This window comes from Vicia villosa, linkage group LG5, assembly GCF_029867415.1.
Source record: "Vicia villosa cultivar HV-30 ecotype Madison, WI linkage group LG5, Vvil1.0, whole genome shotgun sequence".
NCBI classification, from domain to species: Eukaryota; Viridiplantae; Streptophyta; class Magnoliopsida; order Fabales; family Fabaceae; genus Vicia; species Vicia villosa.
Window position 1 is genome coordinate 138,538,298 of NC_081184.1, and position 16,002 is coordinate 138,554,299.

Consider the following 16,002-nt stretch of genomic DNA (forward strand, 5'->3'; position numbering starts at 1 on the left):
GTAGATCAGAATGAGAGGAGACAAATAGTTAGAGGTAGATGGAGATAGACCTTTAGCATTAAGTTAAATTGCGCACATAACATATAGACCTTTGCTTAAGCAGAAACAGACAATTTCGTCATTTAATGCATCAATCACCGTCTAATTCAAATCATACGGTTGATCACATGGCACATCGCATCACACTTGAACAATTTCAACTGCTTTCAATATATAAGAGTAAAACGCGTCGAATATTCAAATTCTTTCACACTCGCATATTACTTCTGATTTTTCACACTAACTTTAGCATTATGCATTATGCATTATGCATTATGATTTAACTATGCATGTGCACGCACCCCTCTCTCGCATCAAAAGTAAAGCTCCCCCATAAAAAAACAACTTAACCTCCTCATCTCTTATTTCTAGTTCCTAACCAAACAATTAGTATAATATTAATATTTTTTTAATTACATAATTGATTTTTTATTAATTTATATTAAAACAAAGAAATATAATTTAATATCAGCATAAATTATTTGTATATAGTTATTAAATTTTAATTACAAAGTATATTTCATTTTACATAAATTATTAAGTATAAAATTTGATTGGGAAATGCTAACTTATACTGCCAATATATCAAAATTTATAAAATAAGAAGAATTAAAAGCATCTTTATGTTGCTATCAAAAAAAACTTTATGTTTGTAAATAAAAGACTGTGATTTAGTTAAAACAAAATCGCCGCTTAGAAGAAGAAAAGGAAGAAAAGAGGGAGTTTTGGCGCTTACAGTTGAAGTCCAGTTTCCAGCTACAGCGTGGTTGGAGTAGCAGTAATAACAATGGGAGAAGAAGAAGAAGAGGAGATAGTTCAATTAGAACCCAATGATGAAGTCCAAGAGTACTCCTGGCCCGTCCTTCGCTTCGATGTCTCTCCTCATAGAACCTACCATTTCCACCGCCAGTTCATCACTCCCACTAACCCTAACAATTTCCTCAAAGCCGTTAAATGGTCACCGGATGGCTCCTCTTTTCTCACCTCCTCCGACGACAACGCTCTCCGCCTCTTCGCGCTGTAACCTTCTTCATTACAAATTTTACAATCTATTTTACTTTTAATCATTCCATTGTATGTAACATGCAATTCATTTACTTCTCTTTGATTCTCAGACCAGGCTCTGATTGTGAGATTCCGATAAATACTTCCGACGATGAAGGCAAGCTAGTTCGCCGCGAATCGATATTTGCATTCGAATTATTGTTTCCTGTTTTTATTATTATTGTTGTTGTTTATTGGTTTTGTAGATTCCTATGCCGCGAGTTTAGTCATGAATGAAGGGGAGTCTATACATGATTTTTGTTGGTATCCTTACATGTCTGCCGCAGGTCTTTCTTTTATCTAGTAACATTTGTATCGATTTCTTTGCTGGATGGAGATATGCTTAATGTATCATTTTATTGTATTATTTGATGATTGTTAATGAATGTTTCAGATCCGGTGACCAATGTTTTTGCGACTACTACTCGTGATCATCCCATACATCTATGGGATGCTACATCAGCCCAGGTACTTAACTTATTTGACGCATAGATAGCTTAAAAATTGAAGTAATTGACGTCAGTCTTGCATGGTTAAGTTTGAAATTCAATATTCTTTATTCCAAAATGGAAAGTAGGAGTAGCATTTTGAGGTGTTAGATTTGGATGGTGGCAGTTTTAATATAGGTTGGTCAGGGATTTAGTTTTGCTCTTTAAAGTGTCTGTTCTTGGGTTTGAGCACTGATATTTTTATTGGCAGTTTTGTAAACGCGTTGCGGTTTCCGAATTGCTATTATATTTTCTGACCGGTTTTTGCAATGAAACTTGCAGTTACGCTGCACATATCGGGCATATGATGCTATGGATGAAATTACTGCTGCTTTTTCTGTCGCTTTTAATCCTGCAGGAACTAAGTAAGAAATTTGTTTCTTTTCATGGACCAGAAGTTGGCACTTTCTATTTTCTATTTACACAGTGCAATATTTATTTGATAACATTCATGCTCATAAATCCCCAGCTTTTCCTCCTACGAGCATTCATAAACTTTTTTATGGATACTTAAATAGTTAAAGATACTACCACCCCTTGTGTTGTGGTGTTCAAGTTGATATTGGCAAGTAAATAAACATTCTTTAGTTAGCTGACATTGTTGAGATTTTGTAAGATATGTCAAGGAACAACCTTGAGGTTCCTGTCTATGAGTGTCTGAGTTTACATCTGGTTCTTGTTTTTCAAAATGTTGTATTATTTTTGGTTTACTTTGATTGGATTGATGTCCGTATCAACTTAAATTGGGATAGTTAGTAACAGGCGATGAAGAACCTTAAGATCTTACATTTTCTCGCAGGATATTTGCCGGATACAACAAATGTATTAGGATTTTTGATTTACATCGCCCTGGTAGAGATTTTACATTGCATTCAACAGTAAAAAAAGATAAAAAAGAAGGCCAAACAGGTAATTTTCTGATAGGGCCACTAAATTGCTATTTTGATAGCTATAAAAAATGTGCACAAAATTCTGTGATGCAAACAGACTCATATAATTTAGTCTATATTAATGCAGGTATTATATCTGCATTGGCTTTTTCTCCATCTCATAATGGGATGCTGGCTTTGGGTTCTTATAGCCAAACTACTGCTATTTATACGGAAGATAACATGGAGCTTTTGTATGTTTTGCACGGTCAAGAAGGAGGAGTTACACATGTAAGTTAGGTTGCTTGTAATTTCTACATGATTGATTCTCATTATAAAACCTAGCACAGACTAAAATTTAACCTCCTTCAGGTCCAGTTTTCCAGAGATGGTAATTATTTATATACCGGAGGTCGGAAGGTAAAATTTGCAAATTTCCTTTTCTTGATATAGATTATAGGCAGCTCTATATATCACCCTATTATTGTTGTTGCTTCAAATTCAACCATAATGTTAATTTCTCTGATGTAGGGTCACCCCTTCTAATTTTCGTGGTTGTATCTTATCACAGTTTTGCATCATATAAGATTTTAACTAATCCCTGACATTCAAATTTCATGAAGGACCCTTATATACTCTGCTGGGATGTGCGCAATACTGTCGATTGTGTCTACAAGTACTGTTCTCTTGCCTCATTTGACTCTGGTTTTTTGTCTGTATTTTTTTTAATCGAAGGAAAGTATGAATTCTTACTTCTCTAATATACAAAACTGACTCAGTTATATTTCAAAAGAATGACAAAAGTACAACATACTCTACCATAATGCCCTGAAAATAATGGATTGGATTCCCTATGATAGCTGCTATTTAGTAGAGCATGTGGATTTAAAGCTAAATTCTCATATTAATTACTAACTGCTGATGTGTGTCAAAGTCATTCGAAAGTCACGTGTCTTTGCACGGCTAAGTTGATATTTGCTATTATATAGTTTTGTACTTCGTTGTGAAACCTTGACTCCACTGGCTTCAACTGCTCTGTTCCACTTGAGTTATATACTTCTGTAAGGCATATGCTCTTTATTCCATAAGTAAACATGGTGATAGCTGAGATGATTGCATTTGTGTTCCTTGTTATTAGGTTATACCGATCAGCGGAAAACACCAATCAGCGAATACTGTTTGATATCGAGCCTTCAGGACAGCATCTTGGTACAGGGGGCCAGGTATCTCTTTTCTTTTCTTGTTGTTTTTGTTTTTTGTCTAGCAATGCTGTTGATGCTCAATCAATATCCATTTTATGTTTCTAAACAGTTATGTTTGCAATTTCGATTTCAGGATGGTTTAGTGCATATTTACGATCTTCAAACTGGGCAGTGGGTGTCAAGTTTTGAGGCCGCATTAGGTACTGAAGTCCTATACTCTGAAAGTGCTGGTGGTTCTATTTAATCTCAGTCTTGGTTTTAATATGAAATATTTTGAATTTGTCACCCTTATCTGATCTATTAGTCTTAAAAGTATTCTGTTACATATTCAGCTGACATCAAAAGAGGGCAGGGTGAGACCCTTTCATTATGAATAACATTTGCAATATGTTATATCGAGTTAGTGACCACTGACCAGCTAGTTGGCAGTTGATTTTGTGTAGATATTTTCCATTTTTCGTAAATAAAATAGCTTTCTTTTATTTTGTTTGTTGTGCAGACACTGTGAATGGCTTCTCTTTCCATCCATTTCTTCCCCATGCTGTGTCATCCTCAGGCCATCGGAGATTTGTAATGCCAGATGATGGTGATGGCGATGCCGATGGAGATTTGTGTTTGAGTGGTAACTTTGATCTTGAATCATATATATTTCATTTTTGGGGTGTTTTCTGCAGTTTTATTTCATCTTTCTTTAGACTCAATATTGACATGATAATACACGAGTTTAACAGCCATAATCTTATTTCATATTCTGTTAAATAGATTACAGGAAGTTCTGAGAAACATATATATTGTGATATTTGTTTTACTGGAATTTATTGATAATATAGGTTGTGTTTAATGTAGGTCGTGAAAATTGTGTCTCAGTCTGGAGTTTATGTTATGATTCAAAGATGGAGGACTTCAAGGACGACGACAGTTTCAATAATCAGTCTGGAAGTGGATCCTTGGACTAAAATTCTTTTAAGCTTTTTGTGGTCGACTTGTACGAGTGTGGAGCAAAACAATGTGTCATTGTCTAATTGTTCATTGTTTGAAAATAGGCTGATCTAAGTTTTGCATATATAATGGAATATACTTAATTTTCTTGTGTGTTTTTCTTATGGTTCTTAACTCCATTACAAGGTGGTAGTGTACAACAAAGAGCACCAATGGACACATACCTATAGGGGAAATAAACATGGCAGAGCATTTTAAAACTTAATGCTTTGAAAATTTGACAAACATATATATTTTAGCACACTTTCAAGTCCTATATTTTAGAACTTAACGCTTTCGATAACTTCTTTTATTTTAATCAAATACTAGTATATATATTTTTAAAACTTTTACTATCCATCTATATTATCTATTAACAACATACTAATTTAAATACTAATAAAATTTGATTATTATATTTTTCATAAGTTAAAATGATATAAATTTTCTGAATCATCTAGATCATCTTAAAAATAATAATAAAATATTATTAAATAGTTATTTATTAAGATTAATTATACGATACATTATGTAATATAGGTGAAATTTGTTTTATCTCTATAATTTTTTTTTTTTGGATCTTGAAATGTTAAAATTTATGTATGTAATATTAGCGTTAAATATTCATTTAATACTTTTTTCTCCAATACTTTTTAAGTTCAGTAAATATTTTATAATTTTAAAATTTTGCATTTATTTTTAAAAATAATTAAGTAATATATTTTATAAATTAAAGTATAATATTTTTATTTAAAACAAACACAAATATAATTTACATTAGTTAATAACTATATAGAAAATAAATATTAGAAGTCTAAAACTTAAAGGTTCAATTTTCATTTTTATCATTAGATCAAACTCATAAAATTTAAATAATGGGTGGACGGCATAATTCGATATGTTTTGATTGATTTAAATAAGTTTAAGCGGTTGATTTAGAATAATATTAATCATTAAATAAGTTTAAGCTTATGATTTAGAACTTGATATTAATCGCATCATCTATTTATTTATTTATTTATGTTTATATATATAATAATTCAAATAAGTTGTTGATATTTATAAGTCAAAATTTTTTAAAAAAAAATTTTAATAAATATTTAACGAAATGTAAATATTAATCAAAGTTTTTATTAAAACAAATAATTATTGATAAAAATTTTATAGTATTATAGCACGGATAAAGCTTTAGTTTTAACTAAATACGGGCATCTTGACCCGACCCGAATATCCAATTTGGATATTTAATTATTTATTATCATTATCATCTTGACAAATTTCTCTCAACAGCTCTTTTGAGAACAAAAGAAAGGAATAAGCGATTTTTATCTCTTGTCACATCTGTGTGTTGTTCTTGAAAGTAGAAACCCTAATTTAGAAAAAGGGAAATTCGCATTAGAGAGCAGTGGTAAAGTAAAGAAGAAGAAAGATGTCGTACATGTTGCCTCACTTGCACTCAGGATGGGCCGTTGATCAGGCCATCCTCGCCGAAGAGGAACGTCTCGTTGTCATCCGTTTTGGCCACGATTGGGATGAAACTTGTATGCAGGTTAGAAAATTTCTCGTATAAATTAATGTTAGTTTCTTTCACCTTCATCATATGCAAATTCTTGATTTTTGATTGATACAAGTTAAGTTGAGAAAATTTGCATTAATTAGGTTAATTCTGCTGTTTGATTTTTTTCTTCTTTTTGTTTGTCATGTGTGAAGATGGATGAGGTGCTGTCATCTGTTGCAGAAACAATAAAGAACTTTGCTGTGATATATCTTGTGGATATCACAGAGGTGCCTGATTTTAACACTATGTATGAGCTATATGACCCTTCCACAGTTATGTTCTTCTTTAGAAACAAGCACATCATGATAGATCTTGGCACCGGAAACAACAACAAGATCAATTGGGCTATGAAGGATAAACAGGAGTTTATTGACATCATTGAGACGGTTTATAGAGGTGCGAGGAAAGGACGTGGTCTTGTCATTGCGCCTAAAGATTACTCCACCAAGTACCGTTACTAAATATATCAATCTCTCTACTGGGATATATGTATGTATGCTCAACTCGATTTTCATTCTGTTCCGAAACTTACTTTATTTGGTTCACCCTTTGTTATGTGTGTATAATTGTTATTGAACTATATCAGTTTACACATTTATTTGTATGTCATCTTAAACTGTAACTGATATGCTCTGTATATGCCCAACATGGACTTGGGTTATCTTCTCCGAGGATTTTGTGATAAACCTAGTTGGTCGAGAAAATTGAAGTTCTAATTTTAACTGCTAGTTCTGAATCTAAGTCTTTTTTTAATGAGGCCAATTTCACTCTTTATGGAAGAAAAACGTTTTTGTTTGGGGGAGTTATAAATGATATATTGGGTCAGATGAGAGGTTGTGTGTCGAAATGGTCGGAGAATGACCGAGATAGTAACAATGTGGTCACATAGATGGTCGAGTAAGTGAACTAAAATAGTAACAGTGTGACCGAGTAATTGACCGAGATAGTGACAATGGCCGAGATAGTGACAATGTGGTCAAGTACATGGTCGAGTAAGTGAACTAAAATAGTAACAGTGTGACCGAGTAATTGACCTAGATAGTGACAGTGTGGTCATGTACATGGTAGAGTAAGTGAACTAAAATAGTAACAGTGTGACCGAGTAATTGACCGGGATAGTGACAATGGCCGAGATAGTGAGAATGTGGTCACGTTCATGGTCGAGTAAGTGAAAAAACATAGAAACAGTGTGACCGAGATAGTGACAATGGCCGAGATAGTGACATTGTGGTCACGTACATGGTCGAGTAAGTGAACTAAAATGGTAACAATGTGACCGAATAAATGGCCGAGATAGTGACAATGTGGTCAAGTGCATGTTCGAGTAAGTGAACTAAAATAGTAACAATATGACTCGAGTAAATGACCGAGATAGTGACATTGTGGTCACGTACATGGTCGAGTAAGTGAACTAAAATAGTAACAGTGTGACCCGAGTAAATGACTAAGATATAGTGACATTATGGTCACGTACATGGTCGAGTAAGTGAACTAAAATGGTAACAGTGTGACCGAATAAATGACCGAGATAGTGACAATATGGTCCAGTACATGTTCGAGTAAGTGAACTAAAATAGTATCAGTGTGATCAAGTAAATGAGCCGAGGTTGTAAAATGTTTATGGTAGTCACAACCCTAGAGCATAATTATACTTATTTGTATATAATTGTTTAAATTGATATCTTATGAGAATGCAGTTTTGGAAAATTTAACTCATGCACACGACTAAACGGTGATATTTTAGACTTAAGCATGAGAATTTGAAACTTTTTTCCCGAGAATGTTACTATTTGCGCATAGTTGAAACTTAAAACTCCTTTGACTAATATTCAAGAATCAATTTTGCATATTATCTTTGACACATGATTGTTACTTTATTGAAGAATGTTCTTAAATGTATTTTGAGAATATTTTCACTTTCCATCAATGTACCTGACTCATTTCTGATGGATCATATTTATTCATTACTTGCATCTCGTCACTGTTCTATTGTTGAGTATATGTAGCAGCAATGTGGAAAATATGCCTTTTAATAAGCATCTCAGCATGTATTTGTCATGTTTAATATTAAGGATTTGAGCATGTTCAAAATTTACTACCAAGTTTGAAATATGTTGTCTTGGTTGGACACATAAAAACTCCGTCTTTATTTGCTCAGAGTTGGAAGCACTATTAACCCTCAACTTTTGGTTGTTCAATGATTTATCTATGGGGAGAGTTTTATCTCCATATTTGACCTTGTTTACTAAATTTTTATATATGTTCAATATTTACAAGAGTTTTACCCATACATGACCTTTGAGACGGAGTTTTATGCATGCCTCAAGCCTTAATAGAGAGATTCATTGAGTTCATTCTTTGGTAGGGAGTTTTGCTCATGCTTCTATCCTTAATGAAGATCTTCATCCAGATTCACACTTTTATAAAGCGTTTTACTCATGCTTCAACCCTTAATGGAGAGCTTCACCTAAACTTAACCTTTTATATGGAGTTTTACTCACGGGTCTTACCTTTAACAGGGAGCTTCACATAGACTAGACGTTTGATAGAGAATTTTTACTCATGCTCCATCTCTTAATGAGGAGATTAAATCAGACTTGAGACGAAATTGTAATCTTTACTAATGACAATTAGTTAAAAATTGATTGATTACCTCTTGTAGCACAAAATATTTGATCATCGAAACATATTGATCACGAGTGAATACATATGAAAAACTCTTATAAACATACTTGATCGAAGCAAATAATACTAATGGGCCAAATCCAAAGATTGAGATGAAAAACTCTTTTATAAACATACTTGATTGGAGCAAATAATACTAATGGGCCAAGTCCAACTATTGAGAAGGGAAGATTTAGAGGGCCACCAATATGAAACATTACTAAAAAGGAATTGTTAGAGGCACCTTATAAATTGCTACCACATGTATTTTCGAACGCATTCAAAAACACACAACATATTTGTTTTTGACAACACCCCAAATGAAATGTTACCTTTATTTCGAAGATGTTTATCTAGAATGTAATGAAATACATATTCAAGAATACAGGTGCAAATTGATGCGTATCGAAGTTAAAATTAAAATATAGGCTAAATTTCCCCCGTGGTCCTTTAAGTTATTTAATTGTAACACTTTGATCCCTTATGTTGATTTCGCTACAACTAAGTCCTTTAAGTTGACTAACGTCAGATTCTGTTCCAAAAAACGTGATGTGGCACAAACGGTGTTTAGGTGTCACTTAACCTTACTGACTGTGTATGTTAACTCACTTAAAGGCTGAAACTTACAATTAGAAGAACAAATTGCATTTGTTAAATCCTAATTTAAAATCAGTGAAAGGAAACGTTAGAGGCGAAGACGAAGGAGAAGCAGGTCATTGAAGCTACTTGCTGAAGGTACTTGCAGAAGACGAAGGCGTAATTGAAGCTGACGAAATCGAGACACTGAGGTATGTTATATTCTGTCTAACTTAACGATTCATTGCATGTGGTTCTGTTGTTGATATTAGGGTTTATGTGTCATTATTAGGAAAAATGGATTTAGATATTTTTTATGTTGAAATTCATCATGGGAGATTTTTTGTTGGTGATAACTACATAGAAGGGGAAGTGGCAGACGGTAGGTTTGATGGTCATCGATGGAGTTACTTTGAGATGTTGACGGCTGTTAAGGAGTTGAACTATCCAGGATGTCTTGAAATTTGGTACGACTTTGCTGGAACATTGAAGAAACTAGAAGATGACTTTGGTGCTTTAGAAGCTTTGAACTGGGCAAAAAAGTAATGGAAAGGTTGTTATATACATTGTTCACCCTATTTCCCAACCTGAAGTAATTTCAGAAGAACCAATTGTTCCATAAGCTGAAGTAGTTTCAAATAAACCCACTGAGCCACAAACTGATGCCCAACCTGAAGTAGTTTTAGATGATCCAACTGATGCACAACCAGAAGTAGTTTTTGAAGATCCAATTGAGCAACAACCTGGAGATGTTTTAGATGATCAAATTGAGCCACAACCTGAAGTAGTTTTAGATGATCCAACTGATGCACAACCTGAAGTAGTTTTAGAAGATCAAATTGAGCCACAACCTCGAGATATTTTAGATGATCCAATTGAGCCACAACCTGGAGTAGTTTTAGATGACTCAACTGATGCAAAACCTGAAGATCATATTGAAAAATAACCTGACAGTCATGATATTGCTTCAGGACTAAGGTTTTCTGATTCAGATGATGTCCTTCTTCACCAAGACAATCCAAACAAGTCAGGCCCAAACAAGTCAAGCCCAAACAAGTCAAGCCCAAACAAGTCAAGCCCAAACACCTACCACTGCAATCCCAACTGTTCATTCTCAGCCAACTCAGAGAGTTCAAACTAGGCAATCTCAAAATGCCACTAGCAGTTCCCAACCAAATCATAGGGTTCAGACAAGACAATCAGCCCAAAACCAAGGAGTACAAACACGTCATTCCATCACAGTTTCTCAGCTACTTGCCATGAGAAGGGCTACACAAAGACCAATAGCAGCATTTCAGCCACCAACATCTCAGAGACCAAAGATGCCTTATAAGAGAAAGTCCACATATAAAGTTTGCAAGAATTCTGTTTTTTTACCACTAATTATGTACTTTGGGAGTATGATGTATCTATGCTTATTTTAAATCTTTAGGATCATCTATTATGTATTTTGGAAGTATATTCTAGAGTTATAACAATATTTTGGATGGTATATTCTGAATGTTGTATCTGCTATATTATGAATGCTATAAATTAGGAATTTGAATGCTATATTAATGATATATTCTGCTGTTAACTTGTAACATGTAGGTCCTCTTTCATTTTAGATTGTATCAATCAGGACCTACTTCTTATTAAAATGTATCAAAGTTGTCCTTAATTATTTATTAATTGCACATGGTATTAAATTATTGAAACAAAACTAGAAGCCAGATATATCCAAAACTAAGCAAAACTGATATTAATATGCAATTGTCATCAAAAGATTACATCAAAGTACCATAATCCATGTCTTACAACTTTAACCTTAACATAAACTAAGATCACCTATTTTTAAACAACATACAAATCAACACTACAATAATCAGAATTAAACATATCATGACATAAAAAAGCATCTTCAACATTTTCAAGACGTTCTTCATCATCTCCTTATTGTATGTGTCATCCTTCATAAGCATCTTAATTTGTACCTCCTTTTCATCACATTTGGAACACTTTAAGAATGCATTTGGTGGTGTCTCTGGTTTGACTTCATCACTTTGTTGGTTTTCATACCACATAAAGAATGGTACTTCGCTAAGATAACCTCACTTCGCTTAGCAAACTTAGGCGGCCAAAACTACTATAAAAAGAGCAGAACTCAGCTCAGTTGGGAGATTCACTTTTTATAATTGTAATATCATAATATACTGTAACATATCCACTTAAATTTATAGAAATTGTTAAACGGTTTTTATATCGCTCCAATTCCTGTGGATATGATAAAACACAATACTTACATTTGATTTTACTTAACAAAGTATTTAGAGGATACATCTTCCAACCCCAGCAACTACATTTTATCACCTTTTAAATTTTTTAAAACCTATTACCTCATTTTTGTTGAAAATCGAGGAGTAAAATATTTAGAGCACACGTCTTCGAATCTCAGAAATTACATTTTATCACCTTTAAATTTTTTTTAAAAATTTCACGACTTATTACCTCCGTTTTGCTAAAAACTGAGAGGTAAAGCAGCATTTTTTTTTATTTATGACCAATTTGATGAAAAAATAAAGTAATGAATCTTTGTCGTTCATTTATAAGGTAACAATAATCAAGACATTGCCAACTCATCAATTCACATGAAATATTAGTGATTCGCGAGAAACTCTCACTAGCCAATCATAACATGAATCCCACAATTATCCATCTTGAATGCTAAGTTCTGAAATTTAAACTTAACCTATTGAAAAAAATGATATGAAAGCAAGACCAGAGAAATATTTCAAGGTTGTTTTATTAATGTTTAATCTTTTTTCTAGTTAGGAAAACATGAGAGTAACTTATTAATGTTAGCTGTAGTAAAATGTTTAATATTATTGTTGTTGAAATTTAGTATTAAACAATTCTATTGATTTTGTTTATTTGTGTTTTGTTGTTGTTGTTGTTGTTGTTGAGATTTAGTGTTTAATGATTCCATGAATTTTGTTGTTGTTTTTTGTTGTTGAGATTTAATGTTTAAAGATTATATTGATTTTGTTGTTGTTGATAATAATGAGAAGGAAGATTTGTAATTTGTCAATAAGTTTGATGCTTTGTAGATTAAAACGAGAGAAAAAATAGGTTAAAATTAAAATTTTGTAAACATGACTTTAACCCTCGGTTACTATTAAAAATCTGAGGTAAAAAGTAGTGCAGTTTTGAAAATAAAAAAAATACAGTTGTTAGGGATCTAACTCATGACCACTGCCACCTTTCCTCTCCGTTATTTTAAAATAGAGGGGTAAAGTGGCAGGTTTTCATGTCACCCTTTGTAACCTCGCTTGAGTAACCAGAATTATCTCCCATTCGCGTCCGAGGTGAAATGAGGTTATTTGTAGTAGAGAGATTTCTTAGATGTTCTTGTGTTCAAATTCAGATAATCAATTGGGTAAGTCTTGGTGGATGATCACAACCATGTGTCCTGTTATTACTCTCTATTAATTTTTCAATTTGCACTAAACCAACCAATATTGCAATCCCTTTAGCTAAATACCGCTAACATAAAGTTTAATACTCATACACATCTTCCTGTGAGTTCGATCTTATTATACTACTTGACATTGTCGTGCAATTGCAACTTAACAACATCAATGATCCGTCAAACAACAATTGATTTACTTTCTTCAACATGCAATAAAAACTCTACCCTTTCTCATTCAAGAGTATTTCATCTTCACTATACTCAGGGTATAAGACATATTCATCTCAAGTGCACCACCAACCATATTATCCATTTTATCAATATATTGACCATACTATATGAATTTCATAACTTGATGAATGTCTATTAATATCAAACTCAATATTAATGTGATATTTGTCCCCCTATGTTTTAACCACACACAATAGTTTTTTTTATAAAACCAACTCTTTTTAAACATTTTACTCTTAATCAATCTAAATGTACATTTGAGATACAAACATCTTATCCTTATCTCACCTCTTCAAATATCTTGCGACGCGAAAAAATTAACAAAACTATGAATTTCTTCTTCTTCTTCTTCTTCTTCTTCTTCTTTTACAGGATAAACTTAAAACATATCATTAATAATAATATTTTGGATACATGTTAGAACATCGTTAAAAATGTGAAAACTAGCAAGAGATAGAGTCGTCCTTGCCAAAGTATGAGCAACCTCATTAGCTTTGTTCTTAATGAACTTAACATGAAAGTTCCTAAATGACTAAGTCAATAAGAGATGACATTTGCGAGAAATAGCACCAAAATCTGAGTCGTTTGGTTTTGGAGTGATCGCACTATCCATAATATTTTTAAAATCCAACTCGAAATCCACGTTTTCATAATCAAGATCAAGCACCCATTTGATAGAAGTCAAAAGACCTAAGGCTTCACCAATGTCAACATCAGTACTAAGCGAAAACCACTTTGTCCGAGCTGCAACAAAAAGACCTTCATTGTTTCTAATACAAGCACATATTCCAACCTTGATTAGAAACTTGCAAAAAGAAAAAAAACAACAAAAGCAAAATCTCCTCCATGGTTGATCAGCTGCTGAAGCGTAGGCCAAAGCCTCACCTTCTCCCAACAATCAATACTCTTTGGACACTAAAATAATAAGTGGGTATTATTCTCCTCCCCATTCTTACACACAACACAGCTAGACGGGCACCCAACACTTTTGTCTAGAAGGCACATTCTAGTAGGCACACAAGTCCTACACAAGCGCCAAAGAAAATTCTTGACCCTTGGATGGGTCTTCATCTTCCAAATTAAGTCACATTTCTCATCAATCTTGAGATGAGAGGTGTCATTGGCTTTGTTAATGCAATTATGATAGGCACTATGCACAGTAAATCTACCATTCTTTTCAAGATTCCAAACTAATTAATTCACCTGAACTGCTTCAAAAAAGGGAATATTGACGATTTTTTTGCCGCTCCACCACCCACTAAAGGATAAATCAAATTCAAATTCCATTGTTTACTATTCGGAAAGTTCTACCGTACATTCAACTTCAATTCATTTTTCTTGTCAAATTATAAGAAAAAATTAACTTGACTTAATTGCAATTTTGGTACTTCTATCATCCTTTCTTTTTTTATCCTCCTATTTTAAAATTCGGAATCGTAGTCTTTTTATTTTAGTTTTCTAAGGATTTTAGTCTCCTGCAAATCTAAAAGCAATTTTTAATGACATGAAGCTCATATTGATGACATGTTCAACTTAAGTCTTAAATAAAAAAAGTTTTTTTTAACATAACTGACACATCATCAATGTGAGCGTCATGTTATTTAAAATTGTCTTCAAATTTCCAGGGGATTAGAATCTTAAAAAAAACTAAAATAAATAGACTAAAATTTTGATTTTTAAAATGGAAGAACTAAAATCCAAAAATAAAATAAAATAATAGAAAGACCAAAATTACAATTAAGTCTATCAATTTTATTCTATTTAGTTATTTTATTTAAAAAATAAATATTTTTAAAAATAAAAAATATGATAAATTATATTTAATTTTCTTTTTCTCTCATTTAAAAAATAAATAAATTAAAATTAGTTTTATATTTCTTCATGAAACTTTTTCTAAAAAAACACAAAAATATGATCTCAAGTGTGTACGTTTGAATTTTCATAATAAATGTGAATTTTCTTTTCATAATTGATTATATGATTAGTATATTTTAAGTATTGTCCAATGAATAAATAAGGGTACTCAATTTTTTATATTAAAAGGACATCGAAAAAAAATAGTTTCATTCATTTAAAAATAAAATAAACATATTCTGTTAGAATTATACTCCAAGAGAGTAGTAAAACTCTAAACTTAGTGTTACCGTGATTAATGCGTAATAATCGTCAGACCCAATTAATAATAATGTGCAACAATTACGAGTAACGAAAATTAAGACGTAATTATCTCCATATTTAGTGAGGAGTCGGTACTAGAATGAATGTCTATATTTATTGTATGTTCTCACTGTCATCTACTTTTGCTTTGCTTGGCAATGAAGAACCAGCTGTGATGTTTATGTTTCTTCACCTGATTCAATAACTTTTAATTTATAATCAATCAGACAACACCGAGTAGAAAACAAATAGGTCTAAATGACAAAAAAAACCCTCGTATACTATTGGGTAAAACGGTGTGGAAAACAAAACATGCATCCGTCAGCCGTCTATCGCTCACTTATTCATGAATCTCATTTTCTCTCTATCGTACTCATACACAGGTATTTGGCAATAACTAGAATATGCAGTGGCGGAGCCAGGAATTTTAGATAGCCTGAGCAAAAAATTTAACTGCAAATTACATGTGACATAATATATAAATAGTCATAAAGTGTGCTACATAAGAGAGATGAAACCTAACATGCGAATATTGTGTTAAATAAAATTAGGAGGTAAGTGCCCTCTGTAAGACCTCTTTGCGGTGAATGTTCGAATAATATCAACATCTTTAATAGACTTGAATATCTCCCGCTCGGTGTAACATATCATCAAGTCATTGAACTACAAATTGTTGAGCAAATTAGACTTGATAATCCTCATTGCTGAAAAAACTCTTTCAACGGATGTTGTCGACACCGGTAATATC

At 32.6% G+C, this 16,002-nt stretch overlaps 2 protein-coding genes across 2 annotated transcripts; both read left to right on the forward strand.

The window, feature by feature from the left end:
• Positions 1-709: 709 nt before the first annotated feature.
• On the forward strand, positions 710-4,728 carry LOC131607509 (uncharacterized). The gene is made up of 13 exons (XM_058879510.1): positions 710-1,059; positions 1,155-1,201; positions 1,290-1,370; positions 1,478-1,551; positions 1,854-1,936; positions 2,371-2,480; positions 2,589-2,731; positions 2,813-2,860; positions 3,064-3,116; positions 3,579-3,663; positions 3,776-3,842; positions 4,142-4,264; positions 4,489-4,728. The coding sequence occupies exons 1-13, from the start codon at positions 827-829 to the stop codon at positions 4,596-4,598; spliced, it is 1,257 nt and encodes a 418-aa protein (XP_058735493.1). The 5' UTR covers positions 710-826; the 3' UTR covers positions 4,599-4,728.
• Positions 4,729-5,902: 1,174 nt separating this feature from the next.
• LOC131602736 (thioredoxin-like protein YLS8) lies at positions 5,903-6,906 on the forward strand. The gene is made up of 2 exons (XM_058874910.1): positions 5,903-6,169; positions 6,331-6,906. The coding sequence occupies exons 1-2, from the start codon at positions 6,050-6,052 to the stop codon at positions 6,637-6,639; spliced, it is 429 nt and encodes a 142-aa protein (XP_058730893.1). The 5' UTR covers positions 5,903-6,049; the 3' UTR covers positions 6,640-6,906.
• The last annotated feature ends 9,096 nt before the right edge of the window (positions 6,907-16,002 follow it).